The 17,414-nt window shown below is 62.8% G+C and overlaps 3 protein-coding genes across 3 annotated transcripts; 2 read left to right on the forward strand and 1 right to left on the reverse strand.

The window, feature by feature from the left end:
* Positions 1 to 338: 338 nt before the first annotated feature.
* Positions 339 to 1,513, forward strand: MNEG_0376 (hypothetical protein; the record flags this gene model as incomplete). The annotated part of the gene is made up of 4 exons (XM_014051149.1): positions 339 to 431; positions 669 to 755; positions 1,038 to 1,125; positions 1,320 to 1,513. The coding sequence occupies 4 exons, from the start codon at positions 339 to 341 to the stop codon at positions 1,511 to 1,513; spliced, it is 462 nt and encodes a 153-aa protein (XP_013906603.1).
* A 2,026-nt stretch (positions 1,514 to 3,539) lies between these two features.
* MNEG_0377 (hypothetical protein) lies at positions 3,540 to 5,343 on the forward strand (the record flags this gene model as incomplete). Its single annotated transcript, XM_014051150.1, has 6 exons — positions 3,540 to 3,547; positions 3,698 to 3,773; positions 4,004 to 4,240; positions 4,432 to 4,622; positions 4,822 to 4,874; positions 5,120 to 5,343. 6 exons carry the CDS (start codon positions 3,540 to 3,542, stop codon positions 5,341 to 5,343), a joined length of 789 nt encoding a protein of 262 aa, XP_013906604.1.
* Positions 5,344 to 14,199: 8,856 nt separating this feature from the next.
* MNEG_0378 (biotin carboxylase) lies at positions 14,200 to 17,200 on the reverse strand (the record flags this gene model as incomplete). Its single annotated transcript, XM_014051151.1, has 8 exons — positions 14,200 to 14,588; positions 14,891 to 15,053; positions 15,250 to 15,349; positions 15,652 to 15,773; positions 16,099 to 16,209; positions 16,535 to 16,672; positions 16,860 to 17,086; positions 17,194 to 17,200. 8 exons carry the CDS (start codon positions 17,198 to 17,200, stop codon positions 14,200 to 14,202), a joined length of 1,257 nt encoding a protein of 418 aa, XP_013906605.1.
* Between the last annotated feature and the right edge of the window lie 214 nt (positions 17,201 to 17,414).

A 17,414-nucleotide genomic window follows, 5' to 3' on the forward strand; every position in this document is an offset into this window, starting at 1 on the left:
GCCAGCAAAGCAGCCAGCCTACACACCGCAACTTGTCCCTGTGGGCCTGATTTGCGTGTCCCAATCCGCAGTTTCGGACCGCCTGATAACGTACCTTCATCCTTTCACCCCGCCCCAGGCACTGTCCTGCTCTTTTCCCCAGGATACGACACTCTCTCAGCCATCCTGTACATCATTGGATCATGCGGGTGCGTATGAAGTCCGATTGAAAGCAGCTGCGTTCGGGGCGCGGCGCATCCGGGCCGCCCAGCTGCGGCGTCACCCGGTGCTCGACGCGAGCAAGCATCCCCCACAACCGATGCGACCCTCGAATTTCACACAGGTTCTTGTTCGTCGACATGCAAGAGTTCTTCACATTTGATGGCAGTGTCCTGCGCACCAACATTGCCATGAGCGCGACCGGCTCGACGCTGTACGTGGTTGGCAGCGTGGTGAGCCTCAAGGCAGCCGGGCTGTGGCCCGCCCTGAGCGAGTACATGCACGGGACCAGGGAGGGCGCCGTGCTGCATTAGCAGCTGTGCAGCCTGCGCATGAGGGGGCTTGCGCACAGCCTCAGCATTCTGCTAAGCGAGCACGGCTTGCGGGCAGTTGCGCCAAATTGCTGCCGCCAAATGCTGCGCAGGCCTGGCTTACCCCTTGCCGCCTCTTGCACGCCGGGTTTGCTCCAGGGCTACTTGCCCGCAGTGCTGGCAGTCAACCCCTTGATAGGTATCTACGGTTTTGTTTTGGGGTCTGCCTTCATTGCGTGGTCTCAGGTGGGTGGGGCTGAGAGTGAAGCCGTCAGCAGCTCACCTGTATGGAGTTGGCAGAGACGAACTCCACACGGGTGGAGTTGGTTGCATGGCAGAGACAGCAGAGCTCATCCTCGCGTGGCACATGTGGTTGTGCCCAGTCCCTAATTTGGTCCCGGAGCTGCTCCTGGCGCCCTCCTCCTTGCCATCAGTGCCTTGTGTTTGCTGGCTGCTCAACTCGGGCATCTTCAAGGCAGCTGAGGTGCCGCGTTGTCAACGCGGCTGCACAACCTCGCCCCCTTGTAGCTCTGGAAGACGTACCGCATTGGCGGGGGCGAGCTGCAGGAGGGATTCCACCTCAAGACCTTTGCAGCTGCCGATGCCTTCACCGCGGGTGAGGGCGGGCGCATGAGCACGTCTGATTCCGCCGAGCGCCGTCGTCCACATCAGATGCACGTGTCTTGTGGCATTGATATTCCCGCATGCTGATGACGTCTGCCAGCTCGATCTTGTGCGCCATCATCCACCCACCCCATGCCCTAACGCTGCCCTCAACTTTGCGGAACGTTTGCGCGCCTTGACCCGCAGCCGGTGTGGAGCTGAGTGCGGGCATCGGGGCCCTGTGCTTCTTCTTTGGCACCCTCCTGTACGACAACGGCCCCCTGGAGGGCCCCGGCAGCGTGCTGGCCACGGTGCTGTGGATCTGGGTGGTGGGCAGCGCGTGGTTCACCACCGGCGGCCTGTTTCTGGCGGCGCGCCACGCCTTCATGCGCGTGGTGTGAGGTCCCATGACGCGGCACCTGCGTGGCGCCCTGCGGCGCCTGTGTGGCGGTCGCATGCGCCCCTGCACTCAACGGGTCCACCATGCACTGACTCTTCCTGGAGTGATCAAAGCTCTGTGTGATCCTCATCGAGGAAGCCTGGTGGCATTGCCTGGTGCTGTATTTTATCGGTCTGTTGCATGCACCACCTGCCAATCTTCCTGGATTTGCCGGGTCAAGGCCGGCGCCCGTGCGTAGTGCCAGATCCGAGGTACAACAGGCGCGCAACATCTTGGAGTGGGGGTTTGAAATTGTATTTGATGGCCAGAATGGTAAGTGACTTTCTTGATATTTAATTGTGAAGATCCCGTTACAAAGAATGCCTACGTCCCCGCCCGCAATGCCGCTGCCAGCATCCCGTGAGCGCCAGCAGACAGAGGGGTGGGCTGGTGTGCTTTGTGCTCGCGCTCGTATCGTAGCGGAGGCATGCAATGCTTGAAATTTGAAACAGCAGCAAGATGGGGGACAGCCACCGCTGCAGGTCTGCGAATCCGCATTGGGCGCGCTTGCATGCAGGGACAAGTCATGCAAGCCGGTCCTGGAAGCAGCAGCAGGACTGGCGTTGGCCGCACCGGAGGTCAGATGAGGTGTGCTTGATGACGTGCAAATGTGAAGCACACGGGTTTACAGGCGGGCCTTCCATGCTCACGCCTGCCAGCCTCAACCGTACCAAGTCGCGCAGACGGGTGCTTGTTCGCGCAAATCGCGCTGTCTGCCATGTATTTGAATGCCGGTGTGCTTCGGACCTCCTGAGGCAGGGCTGCTTATCATGCGTCTCTAGCGACCCGTGCAATGCGTTCTAGGTAGCTACAACCTGACACAAGGGCAGGGCAGGGTTGGGCGCTGCTAGCTCCTGGTGGTCCAGATGTTGGGTGGTGGAGCGCGCCATCCATTGCAGACGAGGCCACCTGATGGCGCGCGTGGCCTGGCCTGCACTGGATGGCATTGCACAATGCGCAAAGTGCCACAGACGGCGCTTTGCACCTCACCAGGGTGATGAAAAACCCCTGACATGCAATGCAGGGATGCATGTCTTGGTTTTTTTTTGACAAGGTGCTGTCCCATATTCGCATTCACCTCGCTTCAGCTGCGCCTTTCTCACTGCTGCCGTCTGTGCTCGAGTTCCATCTGCAAACGCATGTTCAGGGGGAAAACGTTCTCTTTCAACCGTGCACTATAAATGCACATCTTAGCCGCAGGGCCGTGAGGGAGAGTGCAAGGTGCTCACTTTATAGCCAGGACCAGTCAAAGTAAACGCCCGCTCGGTCAACATGTGGATGTTCGCGATACTGTCGAGGCTCTTGTCAAACACATACACCCGCCGCAAGTGCTCGTCATGACTGCAGCAGGTCTTATACTGGTAGCATGTTGGCAGCTAGCACAGCACGGCGGCGCTGACCCCTTGCTCCATCGCTGACAGCCTTTTGATCTTTGCGAAGAAGGGCGGAGAGCGCTGCATGCAATATTCATGCTCGTTGAAGTTCGATGAAATCTGGTGGTTCTTCATGCTTGATCCAACTCTGCCAAGCCGCAATGTTTCTCAATGAGTAATGGTTGACGACACACCGACCGTGATCTGTCTTCTCACGTGTTGCCCTTGGAATTTTAGAATTCCAATTTTTTTGAGGGCACTTCCAATATATGCTTGTGCAATCATTCGTGTTCGCAACCCGCGCGGTCACTCAAAACTCAATCGTGCCAGCCAGGCTGAGGGGCGATGCCCCTGGCCGACCTGCTGCCGTCATTATGGAAGAAGCAGCAGTACCAAGCCCTTTGCGAGGTGGACGACGGCAGCGGCACGCTCGACAAGGGGTTTGGGCGGCGCATAGAGGATTGCATCAACAGCGACATGCAGCGCTCCGTGCCACTGAATTCGGTGCTGCAGCAGCAAGGGCAGCCGCATGCCAAACCTGGCGTGGATTTAGAAAATGGAACTGGGCAAGCATTAGCCGACCAAGCTGTTGGTGAACCGAAGGCGGCTAGGGGGATGATCAGGTGAACGCAGAGGCGACATGTTGTGCAAACGTTGGTTGTTGCACTCAGCAAGCAAGAGGCCAGCCCTGGGGAACCCTAAATCTTATCTTGTGGTACCAGCGCTGTTGGTCCTTCTTCAACACAACTTTACCACACGCCTGCACCCCGCAGCTGGCTGTGGGACAGCGGCACAGCGTGCGTGGCTACCGCTGCGGTCTTCTTTGCATTCTCTGTCCTGGCTGTGAAGGTGGGGCATTAGACGCGATTGGTTATTAACCAATTAGCAAGCAAGAACAAGCAAGCAAGCATCAGGAATCAGCGCTGAATCAAGGCCGCTCTTACCACCGCTTGTGTTCAGAATGACTGATCAGGATTGCAGCAGGAGTGGTACCAGTGTATGCCTCCATGCAGCGACGGTGCCCCACCCGTCTCCTCCTCCTCCTGCCTCCCCCGCCTCCCGATCTCCTCCCCTGGCAGCTGCTGGGCAGCCGCATCCCCGTTCTTGAGATCACCACCGTCCGCTCCTCCCTCAGCCTGGCCGTCACCCTGGCCATCGCGCGGCTGCGGGGCGTCACCCCCATGTTTGGCCACCGCCCCGCCCTGTGGAAGCTGATCGGGCGCGGCGTGTCCGGGTCCATGGCCATGGCCACTTACTATGCTGCGGTGGTCACCCTCCCCCTGGGTGACGCCACCGTGCTCTTCTTCACTAACCCGGTAGGGCAGCAGAAGCAGAACTCTGGGGTGTCGACAGCGGTCTGCCACCTTCTGGGCAGCTCCTTCCCCTGCGCTGGCGCGTCTGCCCACCGCGCTGCCGCGCCTCTCCTTTGGAGTCCCCCACTGACACAAAGCGCGCCCACCACGAGACTGCGGCGCCCGCCCGCCGCCTGCCCCCGCCGCCTCTGCAGGCCATCACGGCCGTCATGGCATGGCTCATACTGGGGGAGCACCTGGGGGGCCGCGGCGCCCTGGGCTCCCTGCTCAGCCTGGTGGGGCTGGTGGTGCTGGTGCACCCGCCATTCCTGGGGGGCGGCCACGCGGACTGGGGGCCCAGGCGGCTGCTGGGCGTGGCCTGCGGCGCGGCGTCCGCCCTCTTCAGGTGGGGCGCGGCCGGCCGCGGTGGCGTGGCTGCCGCAGAGTGTCGACGCAGCACGCAGCGCTTTTTGTGGTGCCAAGCCTCGTGGCTCCTGGCTGCCTGCCAGTGCTGATTTGCGCCAAAGCCCCCCCCCCCCACTTGCCCTCACGAGAGTTTACTGCAGCACCCCACCCTACCACAAACTATTGATTATTCAACCCAGCTCTGGTGCCTTCATCTTCATACGCTTCATCGGCAAAGCAGAGCCCGCCCTCGGTGCGCCAAAGCAAACCCTGCCTGAGTGGTGCTTGCTGTCGGCTCCCAACGGGCCCCTGCGGCGGACGGAGAGCGTTTGCTCCCGCCAATCGGCACCGCACAGGGCGGCCACATTCATTGGAGCGCACAGCGCCGTCGCGCTTTCTGGTAGCCTCCAATTCATTGCCCTCCTCCCGTCAAGCGCCCTACAAACACCCACCCCTGTCCTGCAAATCTGTCTGATCTCATCTTACCTCGCCCTGCAGTGGTCGCCCTGTACTTCCATGCCTGCACTGTGGTGCTCTCCATTGGCCCCCTGGCCGCCGGCTGGCCGCAGCGCGCGACACTGCCGTCCGCCTCAGACGCGGCCCTCCTGGGCGCCATCGCCGTCACCAGCTTTGCCGGGCAGCTGCTGCTGACGCGCGGCTTCCAGCTGGAGTCGGCCTCGAGAGCGGCCTCCATCAACTTCTCGCAGGCGAGCTTTTCATGACGCTCGCCTTGTGCTGCCACGGTCCTGGTGGCTCTGCAGACACCAGGTGGCCAAACACGGGTGACCTGCTCTGTCCTCCAGCCACCCCTCTTGGTCCGCCAATCAAAGGTGTCTGAATCTATGAACACAGATGTCCCGTTCAACAAATGCATTCCAATCCCATCCCCATTCTCATTGACAGGTCATTTACTCATACATATTTGGAATTGCCTTCTTTTCAGAGGGCATTACCTGGGCTGGCGCCGGCGGGTCGGTCCTCATCGCCGTTGGAATATTCCTGGTCAATGCCAAGGCCCGCCCCACAGCAACCGTCCCCGCTGCCGCGGCTGGCAACGGTTCGGGTGAAGGCGCAGCGTCGCCACCGGGGCAGCGGGGCGGCGCCGGGGCTGGGCCCGCCAGGCGCAGCGCGGCGACGGACAAACTGGGGATTGCGGCGAGGGACGCGGCTGGCGCAGGTGTGGGGAGCATCATCGCGCTCTCAGCCATGCCGGGGCTGCTTGTGGGCGGCGGCGGCAGTGATCGCGATGGCAGTAGGCGCGAGGGACACGGCCGGCCTCAGGACTGCAACCAGGACGCCGCCGGCGGTGTGAAGGACGGCGATGATTTCTTGCAACAGGCCGACGCGCATGCGCTTACAGACGGCCACCGCGGGGTGCCCTGGCGCGCGTTGGCGAGTTTGGAAGCGGAAGGCGACGGCGTCTGCGAGGTGCGGGGCGCCATGAGCTAGGTCGATGTGCGCGTGGGTTGGCTGCGGCGCATGAGCTGCTGCATTAGCGCTCGGCATAATGCACCACCAAACAACAGGGGCACTCGCTGCAGCAACATAGCCTTGGGCAGGAACCTCAATTTGATTCACGGAGGCTTATCACCATCCTGGCAGAGGGGTATTGTTCACCTAGCGCATATGATTTGACTGGCAGCGGCATCAAAGCTGTGATTACACGCCCTTATCACGCTGCAATCGAGTCAAGCTGCAATTGAGTGGATTGAAAAAAGGCTTTCAAAGTCCTTATGCTGCTGTCGTGATTGGCGCGTCGAGAGCTGCACCTAGCAATCCTGGGGGGGCTGTGATGATGCGCCCCATGTACTGTGAAGATAGGCAGGTCAGCCTGACGGATGCGTTTCTCCTTGGCATGTTGTGAATTGTTTTCTTACGGCAGAGCGAGGATGTACTGGTCAACCTTGTTGCAACCTTGTAATCAAGTCCGCACTGAAAATCACCGCAAGGCCGCAGGGCGGTTGAGGCAGCAATGGAATCTCAGGAGTGCCTGCAGCCATCTGAGCAATTGCCACACAACAAAATCGCGCAAATCCACTCAGGGGTTGAATGCACTCACTCGGCTGATCACAGGCAGCCATTGCTCCTGGTGCAAGTGAGTCAGTGTAGCTCGCTGCCCTGCTGCCCTGCCCCTGCCATCTTGTTGGAACGCGCCGCCTGCTGAGCTGCCTTGCACTCCTGCCTGTGGCCACCCCTCCACCCTGCCTTGTAGCAGGCATCTGAACAGAACCGGGCCGCCCGGCAGCCGCTGCACAGCCGCAGCCGCACGCCGTCTGCGGCTGTCTTGCCGCACACAGCGCACACAGGCTGCAGCGGACTGGCGCGGGATTGCTCTGGCTGGGCCTGCAGCTGCTGCTGTGGGGGCTGCTGTGGGGGTTGCTGCGGCGGCGGCGGCTGCGCCTGTTGCTGCGTCCGCCGGCGTTCAGGCTGGGATGACAACGTCTGGTCTGGCAGGGTCGGGCCGGGTGCTGAGGACATGTCGCACCCTTGGCCCTCCAGCAAGTGCAGCAGCCTCTCAATGTACAACAATGACCTGTCGGCCGTAGCCTCACCGGACGTGTTGGAAATTTTCGCTGCCTCTTCGTCAAAAGTGTGCCGCACAGCCGCCAAAAGACCGGGCTGGGTGGCCTTCAGGGCCGCGGCGGCGCTCAGGGCGGCAGCATTCTCCGGGACACTGTCGCACTCGTCATCCTGCCCTACGCAGGGAACAGGTGACAAGAGCCACAGCAGAGACGCGGCAAGAGCGCCGCGCATGCCTGTCACGGCAGATCTCTCCTGTGAAGGAAACTGCTCAACTGACGCCCACTGCAGTGCCTGAGCAACAGCAGGCAGCAGCTCGGGCGTCCCAGACACGATCCTAGAAAGAAAACCGGGGCTATCGGACGCCCCCTGACGGCACGTGCAGGCAAAAGCTATCTTGATGGTGCAAAACAAAAGGCTTGCCGCCATGTGGGCGTCGACCAAATCGCCTCCGACGCTGCAATGAGTCAAATGGCGAACCAATGCTGCCAACCCGCCGGGGGCGGCCGCCAGCAACTCAACGATCTCCACAGAACGATCGGAAGACAGCATCAGCTCAACCAGCAGGGCACAGACGTGATACACCGTGGCCTTCTCCACGCCCGCACTGCGGCGCAAACACGCCACCGCTGCGGCTGCGCATGCAGGCAGTCGAGCCAATTCGCAACTCGCCTCGGTGCTGCCCTGCGCAATTTGCAACAACACGTAGCTTGCCTGTTGCCTGGCGACCTCCTCTGTGTCCTCGAGCATTTTCAGCAGGGTAGATGTGGCGCCTGGGGCGCTCGCCACCTCGCGTGCAATGCCTGGTGAAGCTCTATCATTCCACACCAGGCTCAAGATAAGTTTCACACACGCACGCCTCGCCATCGCCACCACGTCGCTTGCCGAGGGCTCGCCACCGCTGCCGCTGCCGCCATGTTCACGCGTGGGCGGCGGGTACCTGAGGGTTCCACCGAGCTGCCCCGCCAGACCCGCTACGAGGCCCGGCACAGCCGTTGCGGCGGCGCAGATTGACTTGTCCCACTGCACGACGTGTTTCAAGCTCCAAGCAAGGAGCAGCAAGTCGGGCGGCTTCAGCGCGGGCGCTGGCGTGCCCGAGAGAGCCTCTGCAGCCGCAACAAATGCCGCCTCCGCCACATCTGCCGCCGCGGATCTCGGGGCAAAGCTGGCGCCTGTTGGTGCCGTGCCAAGGCCAGCGCCGGCGGCTGCCTCGTCATGCTGAGCGCTGCGTGAACCGGCTGGCAGCTCGTGCATGGTAGCAGCAAGGGCGCACAGCACTGCCACAGCGCTAGCGGCGCCCAGCTTGTTGGGCTCCGACCTGGCGACTGTCAGGAAGGTCTGCACCACAGACTCGGTTCCAAAGGTGGCAATCAGCTCGCTCACGTAGGGCAGCTGGGTCATCAGCTTGGTAAGAAGGCTGGTGCACGGGATTGAGATGCGATGGGACTGGGGCCAGCGTTGCAAACAAGAGAAAATGGCGCTTGCCAGGCCTGGCACGCGAGACGCCTGCGTGGCAGTGGCACAATGGGGCCATGGGTGTGAGGCTTGAGGCAACGGCGGAACGAGAGCGGCAGTACTCATGCTGCAATGGATGGCATCCCCTCAGATTAAAAGTCATAACAACCAGGTGCGTTTCTACAGACACGGGTCGGGGAACGAAATGCGGCGCAGGCTCTCATTCAAGCGTGCGCGCAGGGCTTTCTCTGCCCCCCCAAGCACCGCACCTGAGCTGGCCTTGATGCACCTGCCGCTTTGCTGTTTGCGCTTTGCATGCTGACAATGGAAGGGTCGTCCCTGATGATGAACGCCTCCAAAGCGCTAATCAGCAAGTGACACGCTGCGTGCTGGAACGACTCCCGAGCGTCGGCTGTGTCGGCGACCACCTGGTTGAGGCGCTGTCCCAGCTGCCCCACAAGTGCCAGGTGATCTGGGAGCAGCGGGCCCTCCAGCGCTGCAGCGGCAGAGGCAATCCTTGACACGGCAGCAGCTGCTTGCCGCGGCCAGTCTGCCTGGGCGTGGCGGCTGCCGCTGGCCGGCGAGGGCAGCGCCAGCAAGGCACGAAGCGCTGCTGACAGGGCCGCGCCCGGCTCGGGTCCGCTGGCCCTTGCCATGTGAGGTTTGCTACCGCTGCTGCCTCTGCTGCTGATGTTGCGTTTGCCACGGGCCCCGGGTGCAACAGCCTCTGCGCTCATCCTCGAGGTCGCGCTTGCCTATGACGACGTCGAACCGAGGGCAAAGCTAGATCGATCGGGGCGTGGCGTTAATTTAGGGTCTAGTAAGTCGCAACAGCTGGTCACGGTGGAGCAGAAGCGTGATCTGCTCATTTCGTGCGGCCCACGAAAACTACGTCACTGAGTCATCGACTCACCGTGCCCTGGATTGACAGTGCTAAACTGCAGCATGGAGACCAGTCAATGAGCCAACTGACGAGTGTCTTCACTGGGGCAGAAACACACAAACAGGAAGGGTCGGTGCTGGCACAGCTGGTGGACGTTTGGAGTTCCAGAGTAGGTGCCTAGAGGCAGGGGCACGGGGCAACCCCCCTCTGACCCCCCCTCCCCCCCCGGGATGTCCCTGCCATGGTCGTTGATACCCTTTTGTGAGAGCCTTGGACAGGCTAATCAGGCGTCCTGATTGTCAGCCAACGCGTGAGAACCAACATGAATGGCAGCAGCTAAACCCCCAGCCCCATGGCACGAGCTAGCTGGGGCTGACAAGTTGGGGGTTGCGGCCAGGGAAGCGGCGGGCGCGGTGTGGGGAGTATCATCGCGCTCTCAGCCATGCCGGGGCTAGGACACCGGCGGCGGCGGCGGCGAGGACGGTGGTAATTTTGGGCAGCAGATCAATGTGCCCGCGTTTGCGGACGGCAAGGGCAGGGCGCCTTGGGGGGCGTTGCATAGTTTGGGAGGGGGAGGGGACGGCGCCTGCGAAATACGGGGCGCCAAGAGCCATATCAATGAGGCGCGTGGACTGGCTGGCGATCCCAGAGCTGCGGGCGCCACCCCAGGGGGGCTGAATGATGCGCCCGAGTCGCTGTGAATGTGGACAGGTCAGCCTGGTGTTGATGCTTTTTCCCGGCTTACATGCTAGGTGTTTCTTCCTGGCAGAGACTGTTGTGGTTAACATTCTCTTGCATCCTTGTAAACAATGTCACTCCAAGATCACACAAGTTCACACCTTTCTGACACAACAGAAAGTCATCAGGGCAGCTGAAACAGCGACCTCTTGTAAAGTACAACCCAGGTTTACACCAGTGTGAACATCGAGGCCCACATCGGAGGGGGACCTCCCTCACGCAGGAGGAGTGCCTGCAGGACCATCTAAGCCACCTTGATGCAACAACATACACAAGTCCCCTAGGGCGAATCATGCACACATCTGGCTCGACACAGGGAGTCGCCAGACCTGGAGCATGGGAGTCAGGTTTGCATGCTGCCCTGCACTGCCCCTGCAAGCGCCGTGAGACGTGCTGCCTCCTGAGCTGCCTTGCACTCCTGCCTGTGGCCACCCCTCCATCCCGCCTTGTAGCAGGCATCGGAACAAAATCGGGCCGCCCGGCAGCCCCTGCACAGCCGCAGCCGCACACCATCTGCCACCGTCTTGCCGCAGACAGCACACACAGGCTGCGACGGAACGGCGCGGCATTGCTCCGGCTGGTGCTGTTGCTGCTGCTGCTGCGGCTGCGGCTGCGGCTGTGGCGGCGGCGGCGGTGGCGGCGACGGCGGGTGCGGGTGCGGCTGCTGTCGCGGCCGCTGCTGCCGAGGCTGGGATGACGATGACTGGGCTGGCAGGGTTGGGTGGGGAGCTGATGACTCCGCACACCCTTGGCCCTCCAGCAAGTGTAGTAGCCCCTCAATGTACAACAATGACCTGCCAGCAATACCCTCGCCAGCGGTGTCAGTGTCAGAAATCGCCGCTGCCTCCTCCTTGAAAGTGTGCCGCACAGCCGCCAAGAGACCGGGCTGGGCGGCCTTCATGGCCGCAGCGGCGCTGAGGGCAGCAGCATTCCCCGTAATCCTGCCGCCGTGACAATTCTGCCCGAGGCAGGGTACAGGTGACAACAGCCACAGCAGAGACGCGGCAAGTGCGCCGCGCAAGCCCGTCACCCCATCTCGCCTGCGTGCAGGGAATTGCTCAACTGATGCCCACTGCAGTGCCTGAGCAACAGCAGGCCGCAGCTCGGGCGTCCCGGACACAATCCTAGACAGCAAGCCAGGACCATTGGATGCCCCCTGACAGCATGTGCAGGCAAGAGCTGCCTGAAGAGTGCAGAACAAAAGGCTTGCCGCCATGTGGGTGTCTGGCAAATTGCCTCTGATGCTGCAACAGGTCAAATGGCGACCTACTGCTGCCAACCCGCCGGGGGCTGCCGCCAGAAGCTCGACAATCTCCACAGAACGGTCGGAATCCACAAGCAGCCGGAACAGCAGGGCGCAGATGGAACGCGCTGTGGGCGTCTCTGTGCCCGCAGTACGGCGCAAACACGCCACCGCTGCGGCTGCGCATGCAGGCAGTCGAGCCAAGTCGCGGCACGCCTCTGTGCTGGCCTGCGCAATTGACAGCAACACATAGCTTGAATGCTGCCTGGTGTCCTCCTCACTGTCCTCAAGCATTTGCAGCAGAGTGGACGTGGCGCCTGGGGCGCTCGCCACCTCGTGCTTGATGCGCACTGAAGCTTGATCCTTGCACACCAGGTCGAAGATGAGCTCCACACATGCCCGCCTCGCAGTCGCCGCCACCTGGCCTGCCCAGTGCCCACCACCACTGCCGCTGCCGCTGCCGTCATGTGAATGCGCCGCGAGCCTGAGGCTCCCAGAGAGCTGCCTCGCCAGTCCCGCTGCAAGGCCCGGCATAGCAGCTGCGGCGGCGCAGAATGCAGTGTCAGACTGTGCGACAATTTTCAAGCTCGAAACGAGGAGCAGCACGTCAGGCGGCCCCAATGCGGGCGCCAGCGTGCCCCGCAGAGCCTGTGCCGCCCCAACAAATGCCGCCTGCACCGCCGCTGCTGCCACGGATCCCGGTGCGCGTTCGGCAACCGTTCCTGCCGTGTCACCACCAGCGCCGGTGGCTGCCTTGTCGTGCTGAGCGCCGCCAGCATTGGCTGGGAGCTTGTGCAGGACTGTGGCAAGCGCGCACAACGCCGTCACAGTGCCAACGCTGCCCAGCTTGCCCGGCTCCGACCTGGCGACTGACAAGAAGGTCTGCAGCAAAGACTCGGCTCCAAAGGTGGCGACCAGCTCCTCGGCAAAGGACGGCATGGTCAGCAGCTTGGTCAGAAGGCCCATGCACTGATTTGAGATGTGAGGGCACCGCGGCCAGCGTCGCAGGCAGGTAAAATGGTGCTTGCCAGGCCTGGCAAGTGAGGCGCCTGCATGGCAGTGGTGCGTGGGGCCTTGGGTGTGATGCTCGCAGCAAGGATGGGGCAAGGGCGACAGATTCACATACTGTGATCCGCCGCATCCCCTCAGCCGATGGCTGAAAATATGCATCCACCTTTCTACCAACACGATCATGGCAGAAGCGGTGCAGGCCCTGGTGCGGGCGCTCTTGCAGGGCTTCCTGTGTCGCCACACACACCGCACCTGAGCCGGCGAGCTTGATGCGCCCGCCGCTGTGCTGTTTCCATCACGTCTGCTGGCCTTGAGGAGATCGTCCCGGACTATGACAAACTTCAGGGCGCTGATCAGCAGGTAACACTCGGTTTGCTGGAACGTGTCCCTAGACTCGGCCGTGTCAACGACCGCCCGGTCAATGCGCTGCTGCAGCTGCCCCAGAAGGTCCAGGTGATCTGAGAGCAGCGGCCGCTGCAGCGCAGCAGCGGCAGCGGCAATGCGTAACACTGCGTCAGTTGCTCGTTGCGGCCAGTCTGCCTGGGCGCGGCGGCTGCCGCTGGCCTGTGACGGGATTGCCAGCAAGGCGCGCAGCTCTGCTGACAGGGCTACGCCCGGCTCGGGCACGCTGGCTCTTTCCATGCGAGGGTTGCTGCCGCTGCTGCTTTTGCTGCTGGTGTCGCTGTTGCCACGGTCCCTGGGCGCAACGGCCTCCGAGCTCATCCTCGAGGTCGCGATTGCTCACAGGACGTCGAATTGAGGGCAACAGGGATTGATCCGGGCCTAGAGCTGATTCTGTGCTTAGTATTGGTAACCTGAAACAGCTGGTGACGGCTGAGCAGAGCCGTGATCTGCTAGTTTCGTGCCACCCACGCAAACACTCAGTGCATCACAGTGCCTTGAATTGGGGATCCGCCACTACCAAAGTGAGACTACAATAGGGATACTAGTTGACGAGCGCCAACTGACGGGTATCTTCACAGGGGCGGCAATGCAGCCGCAAGCAATCAGCGTCAGGCGCGTGGCCTCGGCGAAGAGCCAGGCCGCTTGTGCAACATCACGATGCACTTCTCTCCACAGGCATTACAGTACAGGAATGTTAGCATAGAATGTTACACCCTACAGAGTCAAGTGTGCACGTTGTCATGCTACGTGTGATGGTGGTTTAGAGCTTGAATTCCAATGCCCACCATGCGATGGCTGTCGTGCAATGCACGTGTCACGCGGTGTGAAATCACCACCCAAAGCTCTCTCAGCGCGTGAACAAATCAAAACAGCCTCAAACTCCCCAAGCCCGCCGCTCGCCGCTCACCAGCCGCCCTTGCCCCTTGCACATGCCCAAGCAGTCGACCATCAAGTGCCCCGCAACGGTCCACTCTGCTGTGCGGGGCACCATGCACCATGGGCCGTGGAACAACACCGGCCTGCTGCAATCTGTGCTGTCTCACACACCCCGCGCGGCCCTAGCAAAGGGGCCCTAGGCGTCGCGTGCATCCTGGCGCTGCACCCTCCGGGCTTGTGATCCAGCCGCCGCTTGCGTCACCGCGTGGACGCGTACTCATCACTCCGTCATCGTCACTGTTGTAAACACACCCCCGACGCATATCGCCGCGTCGAATCGCGCCATGGCGGCGCAATCCTGATGGGCGCGTGTCCCGCACCGCTTGTAACATGCCGTCCGTGCCCTCTGCGTCTGCTGGCTGCGGACCCGCTTGCAGCAGGCCGGGTTCACAGCCCCGCCGACGCGCGCGGCACCAGCGCCCGCAGCTGCGCCGCCAGCCCCGCGTCCGCCCCCAGCGCCGCCTGCAGCCCCCGCAGCAGCCCCTCCTTGCCCTCAGCCGTGCCCAGCATGTCCACCACCAGGCGGCTGGCCGCCTGGGAGCGCAGAGCCCTGAGCTCAGCCGTGACGCGCGCGCGGCCGGCGGGGCTCTCGGCCCAGGACAGGAACGCGCGGTCAGCCCCGGCCTGCGCCGCGGCCGCCGCCGCCAGCTCGGCGGGGCCTTGCACGGCGGCAGGGGCGGCGGCGGCGGCGCGGACGGAAGCGTTCGCGGGCGGCGCGTCGGGGGCGTGCCAGGAGGCCACCATGGCGATGGCATCGTGGCGCGAGATCGCCGTGTCTGCGCGTGACGGTGTGTGTGGGGGCGTTTATATGCGTGTATGTTTGCGTGCGTATGTATGTGTTTGTGTGTGTATGTGTGTCTTGCGGGAGATCTTGTTTGTGTGCTCATGGGGACAGGATGTTTCTCCCTGTCGGGCATGGCCGACAGAGGGCCCCTGATGACGCCACAGTGACCTCGAAGGCTAGGAGACACGTCAGGGTCGCCTCCGCTGTTCGAAGCCTCTGGTGAGAGGACAAGCAAGACCGTGGCGGCCTCAGGGGCCTGCGAGCCCCCTCGCCCCCTCCTGTGTGCCGCCCCACCTGTTGAGGCCACGTGGCGCAGGAGCGCCTCCTCCGCCAGCCGCCGCTGCAGCCGCGCCGCGAAGAAGCTGCGCGCGTCCCGCCAGGCGACGACGCCCTTGAGGGTGCCCTTGGCGTGCATGCGGGCCGGGGTGTCGTGCATGTCCGCAAACTGGCGCGCCACCTGCGGTCGTATGTGGATGGATGTTCATGGGTTTTGAGGCTCGGTGTGTAAAGGGGGGATGGGGGTGGTTGGCAGCAGGCTAGCGATTTACAGACTTGTGGGATCGGCTCTGAGGAGAAAGGAGGCCGGGTTGGCACCCAGGGCCATATGGCCTTTTGCGGCCCAGAAGACCCAGTGGCCCTGCTTGCCCCCGGACCTGCTGGTATGTTGGCAGCAGCGCCTTCTCGCGGGCCTTGATGGCCGCCTCAGCCAGGGGGCCGCCCTCGGCCTTCAGCTTGGCGATGGCGGGGTCAAGCCTGGTTGGTGAAGATAGTTCGAGAGAGGGGATGCTGTGGCGGTCAGGGTCGCCCAACTTGAAACACTTGAGGCGGTCAACACGGACAAGTTGCGGCAGCTCAAAGTGGGGCGAGCGAGTATGATGTCAGGCCCAGAGCAGCAGGCAATGCAGCACCAACAACACAAGCGCGCAGTATGTCCATCCATTTAACAAGTATTGTTCCTCATGCCACCTACAATCCGATACACCCCGTGCATGCGCATTCAACTCCCCACACGCACACGCACACGCACACACACTCCATCCCTCCACCCCTCCCACAACCTGTGCATGGCCTTGATAAGGTCTGGTGTCCTGAACTTGATCTCAACCAGGCCCTCAGGCTCCAGAACACCCCCCCTGGCATTGGGGTCAGCATACATCTCAATGTGGGTGGGGTTGATCTGGGGGGGCGGGGTGGGGGGGAGGCGGCAGAGGGAGGGGAGTTGTAAGAGAGAGAGAGAACGTGAGTGTGATGCGCGGGCACCCAGAATTTGAGTGGCACGATCATGGTGGGCATTCAGGCAGGATGGACGCTAGGGCGTGAAACGATTGCAGCCTGCGAGTCCATTGCCTGCGCCATGTTGTCGCAACATTTCTTCCTGGTGTGCTGGCCGCCTTCGCACCGACAACCAGATGCAGCAGAGATCGCGCGTTAATTTTGAAGGCTTGGGCCGATCATACCCCTCCTGGTCGCCTGCGCCCAGAGCCAGCCCCAGGCCCCCCCACCTGTGCGTCCACCACGACCCAGGCTCCCCCGCGCAGCTCCCCGCCCCCTGGGATGTACACAAACACCGGCTGGCGGTACACACGCAGCTGCTCCACGATGAGGCTGCCGGCCTGGGGGGAGGTGACATGGGGGATGCAGAGGGAGGGAATCCAGGCAGGGGGGGGGGTCTGAGTAGGTGGGGAGGAATAGGGGTCAAGGGTATGTGGAAGTTCGCGATTGATGGGTCTTTGGGGCAGGCACAGCTTTCTAGTAGCAGTGCGCAACGGTCACGAGACTGGCGCTGCTGATTCACAGCGCTCTTACCCCGCAGCATGCGTGGCAACTCAGCAAGACAAGTGCAGACACCCACCCCCGATTGCCCCTTGGTCGTCAACAGTCACTGAGTGCTAGCACCCAACCCCCGCCCCCCAGGGGCACCCGTCCCCCGCAGCCCACCTGCAGCACGCCCTCGAAGAGGTCCCTCTGCCCCCCCGCGAAGCCGCGCCAGTTGGCCAGTATGAACAGGGGCAGGCCCTCCCGGTCAAACTCCTCCATGGCCTGGGCAGTCTTGTCCGCAGAGTCAGGCCACCACACCTTTGGGGGGATCAGAGGGTAGCGTCGGCCAGGCGTGAGTGGAAGGTCGCAGGCGCAGTGAGATGGATGGCGGCCCTTGTGTGTCGGAGGCCGGCGGGGGCGAGACTGCATTGCAGATGTTCGCAAGACTGCGCGTGCTTCTTGCTCTTGATGTTTGCAGACGCTTTCGACACAGACTGCTGCACACCTGCCCGGCCTGCGGGATGTCAACCTCCGAGCTGGCCGGGTCCCCGGGGTCTGCCGGCACGTGCCGCGTCTGCGTCTGCGTCTCCACCGCGATGACGCCCACGGGGACGCCGTCGAGGCGCGCGCGGCCCGTCACCACGCTGCGCGCCCAGCCGGCCTGCGCCTCGACCCAGCTGCCGCGGTCGAAGAGGCCGGACTCCCAGCCGGCCTCGCCGGCGGGCTCGCGGCCTGCAAGCAGCGGTGCGGTGGAGGTGCCAAGTTGGTTGCCAGCAGCATCAGATCAGTCGGCACACTAAATCAGGTGCGGTCGCTCTGCGGCTGCCCCAGACGCGGACAACCCATGCCAACATGCAGCCAGGCGGCTTGGCGCGTGGTGGGCGGCCCCTCTCCAAGCAATGTGCTGCTCACCCGAGATGGCCGCGCGGGGGTCGAGCTTCTCGTGGGCGGCGGGGCTGTAGGCCACCGGCCTGTCGGCCGCGTCGGCGCTGGGCAGCCGCGGCGGCTCCGCGCCCACCTGGGCGGGCGCGAAGGACAGCCAACGCAGGATGGCCTGCAG

Source organism: Monoraphidium neglectum, assembly GCF_000611645.1.
Source record: "Monoraphidium neglectum strain SAG 48.87 unplaced genomic scaffold scaffold00029, whole genome shotgun sequence".
Classification (NCBI taxonomy): domain Eukaryota; kingdom Viridiplantae; phylum Chlorophyta; class Chlorophyceae; order Sphaeropleales; family Selenastraceae; genus Monoraphidium; species Monoraphidium neglectum.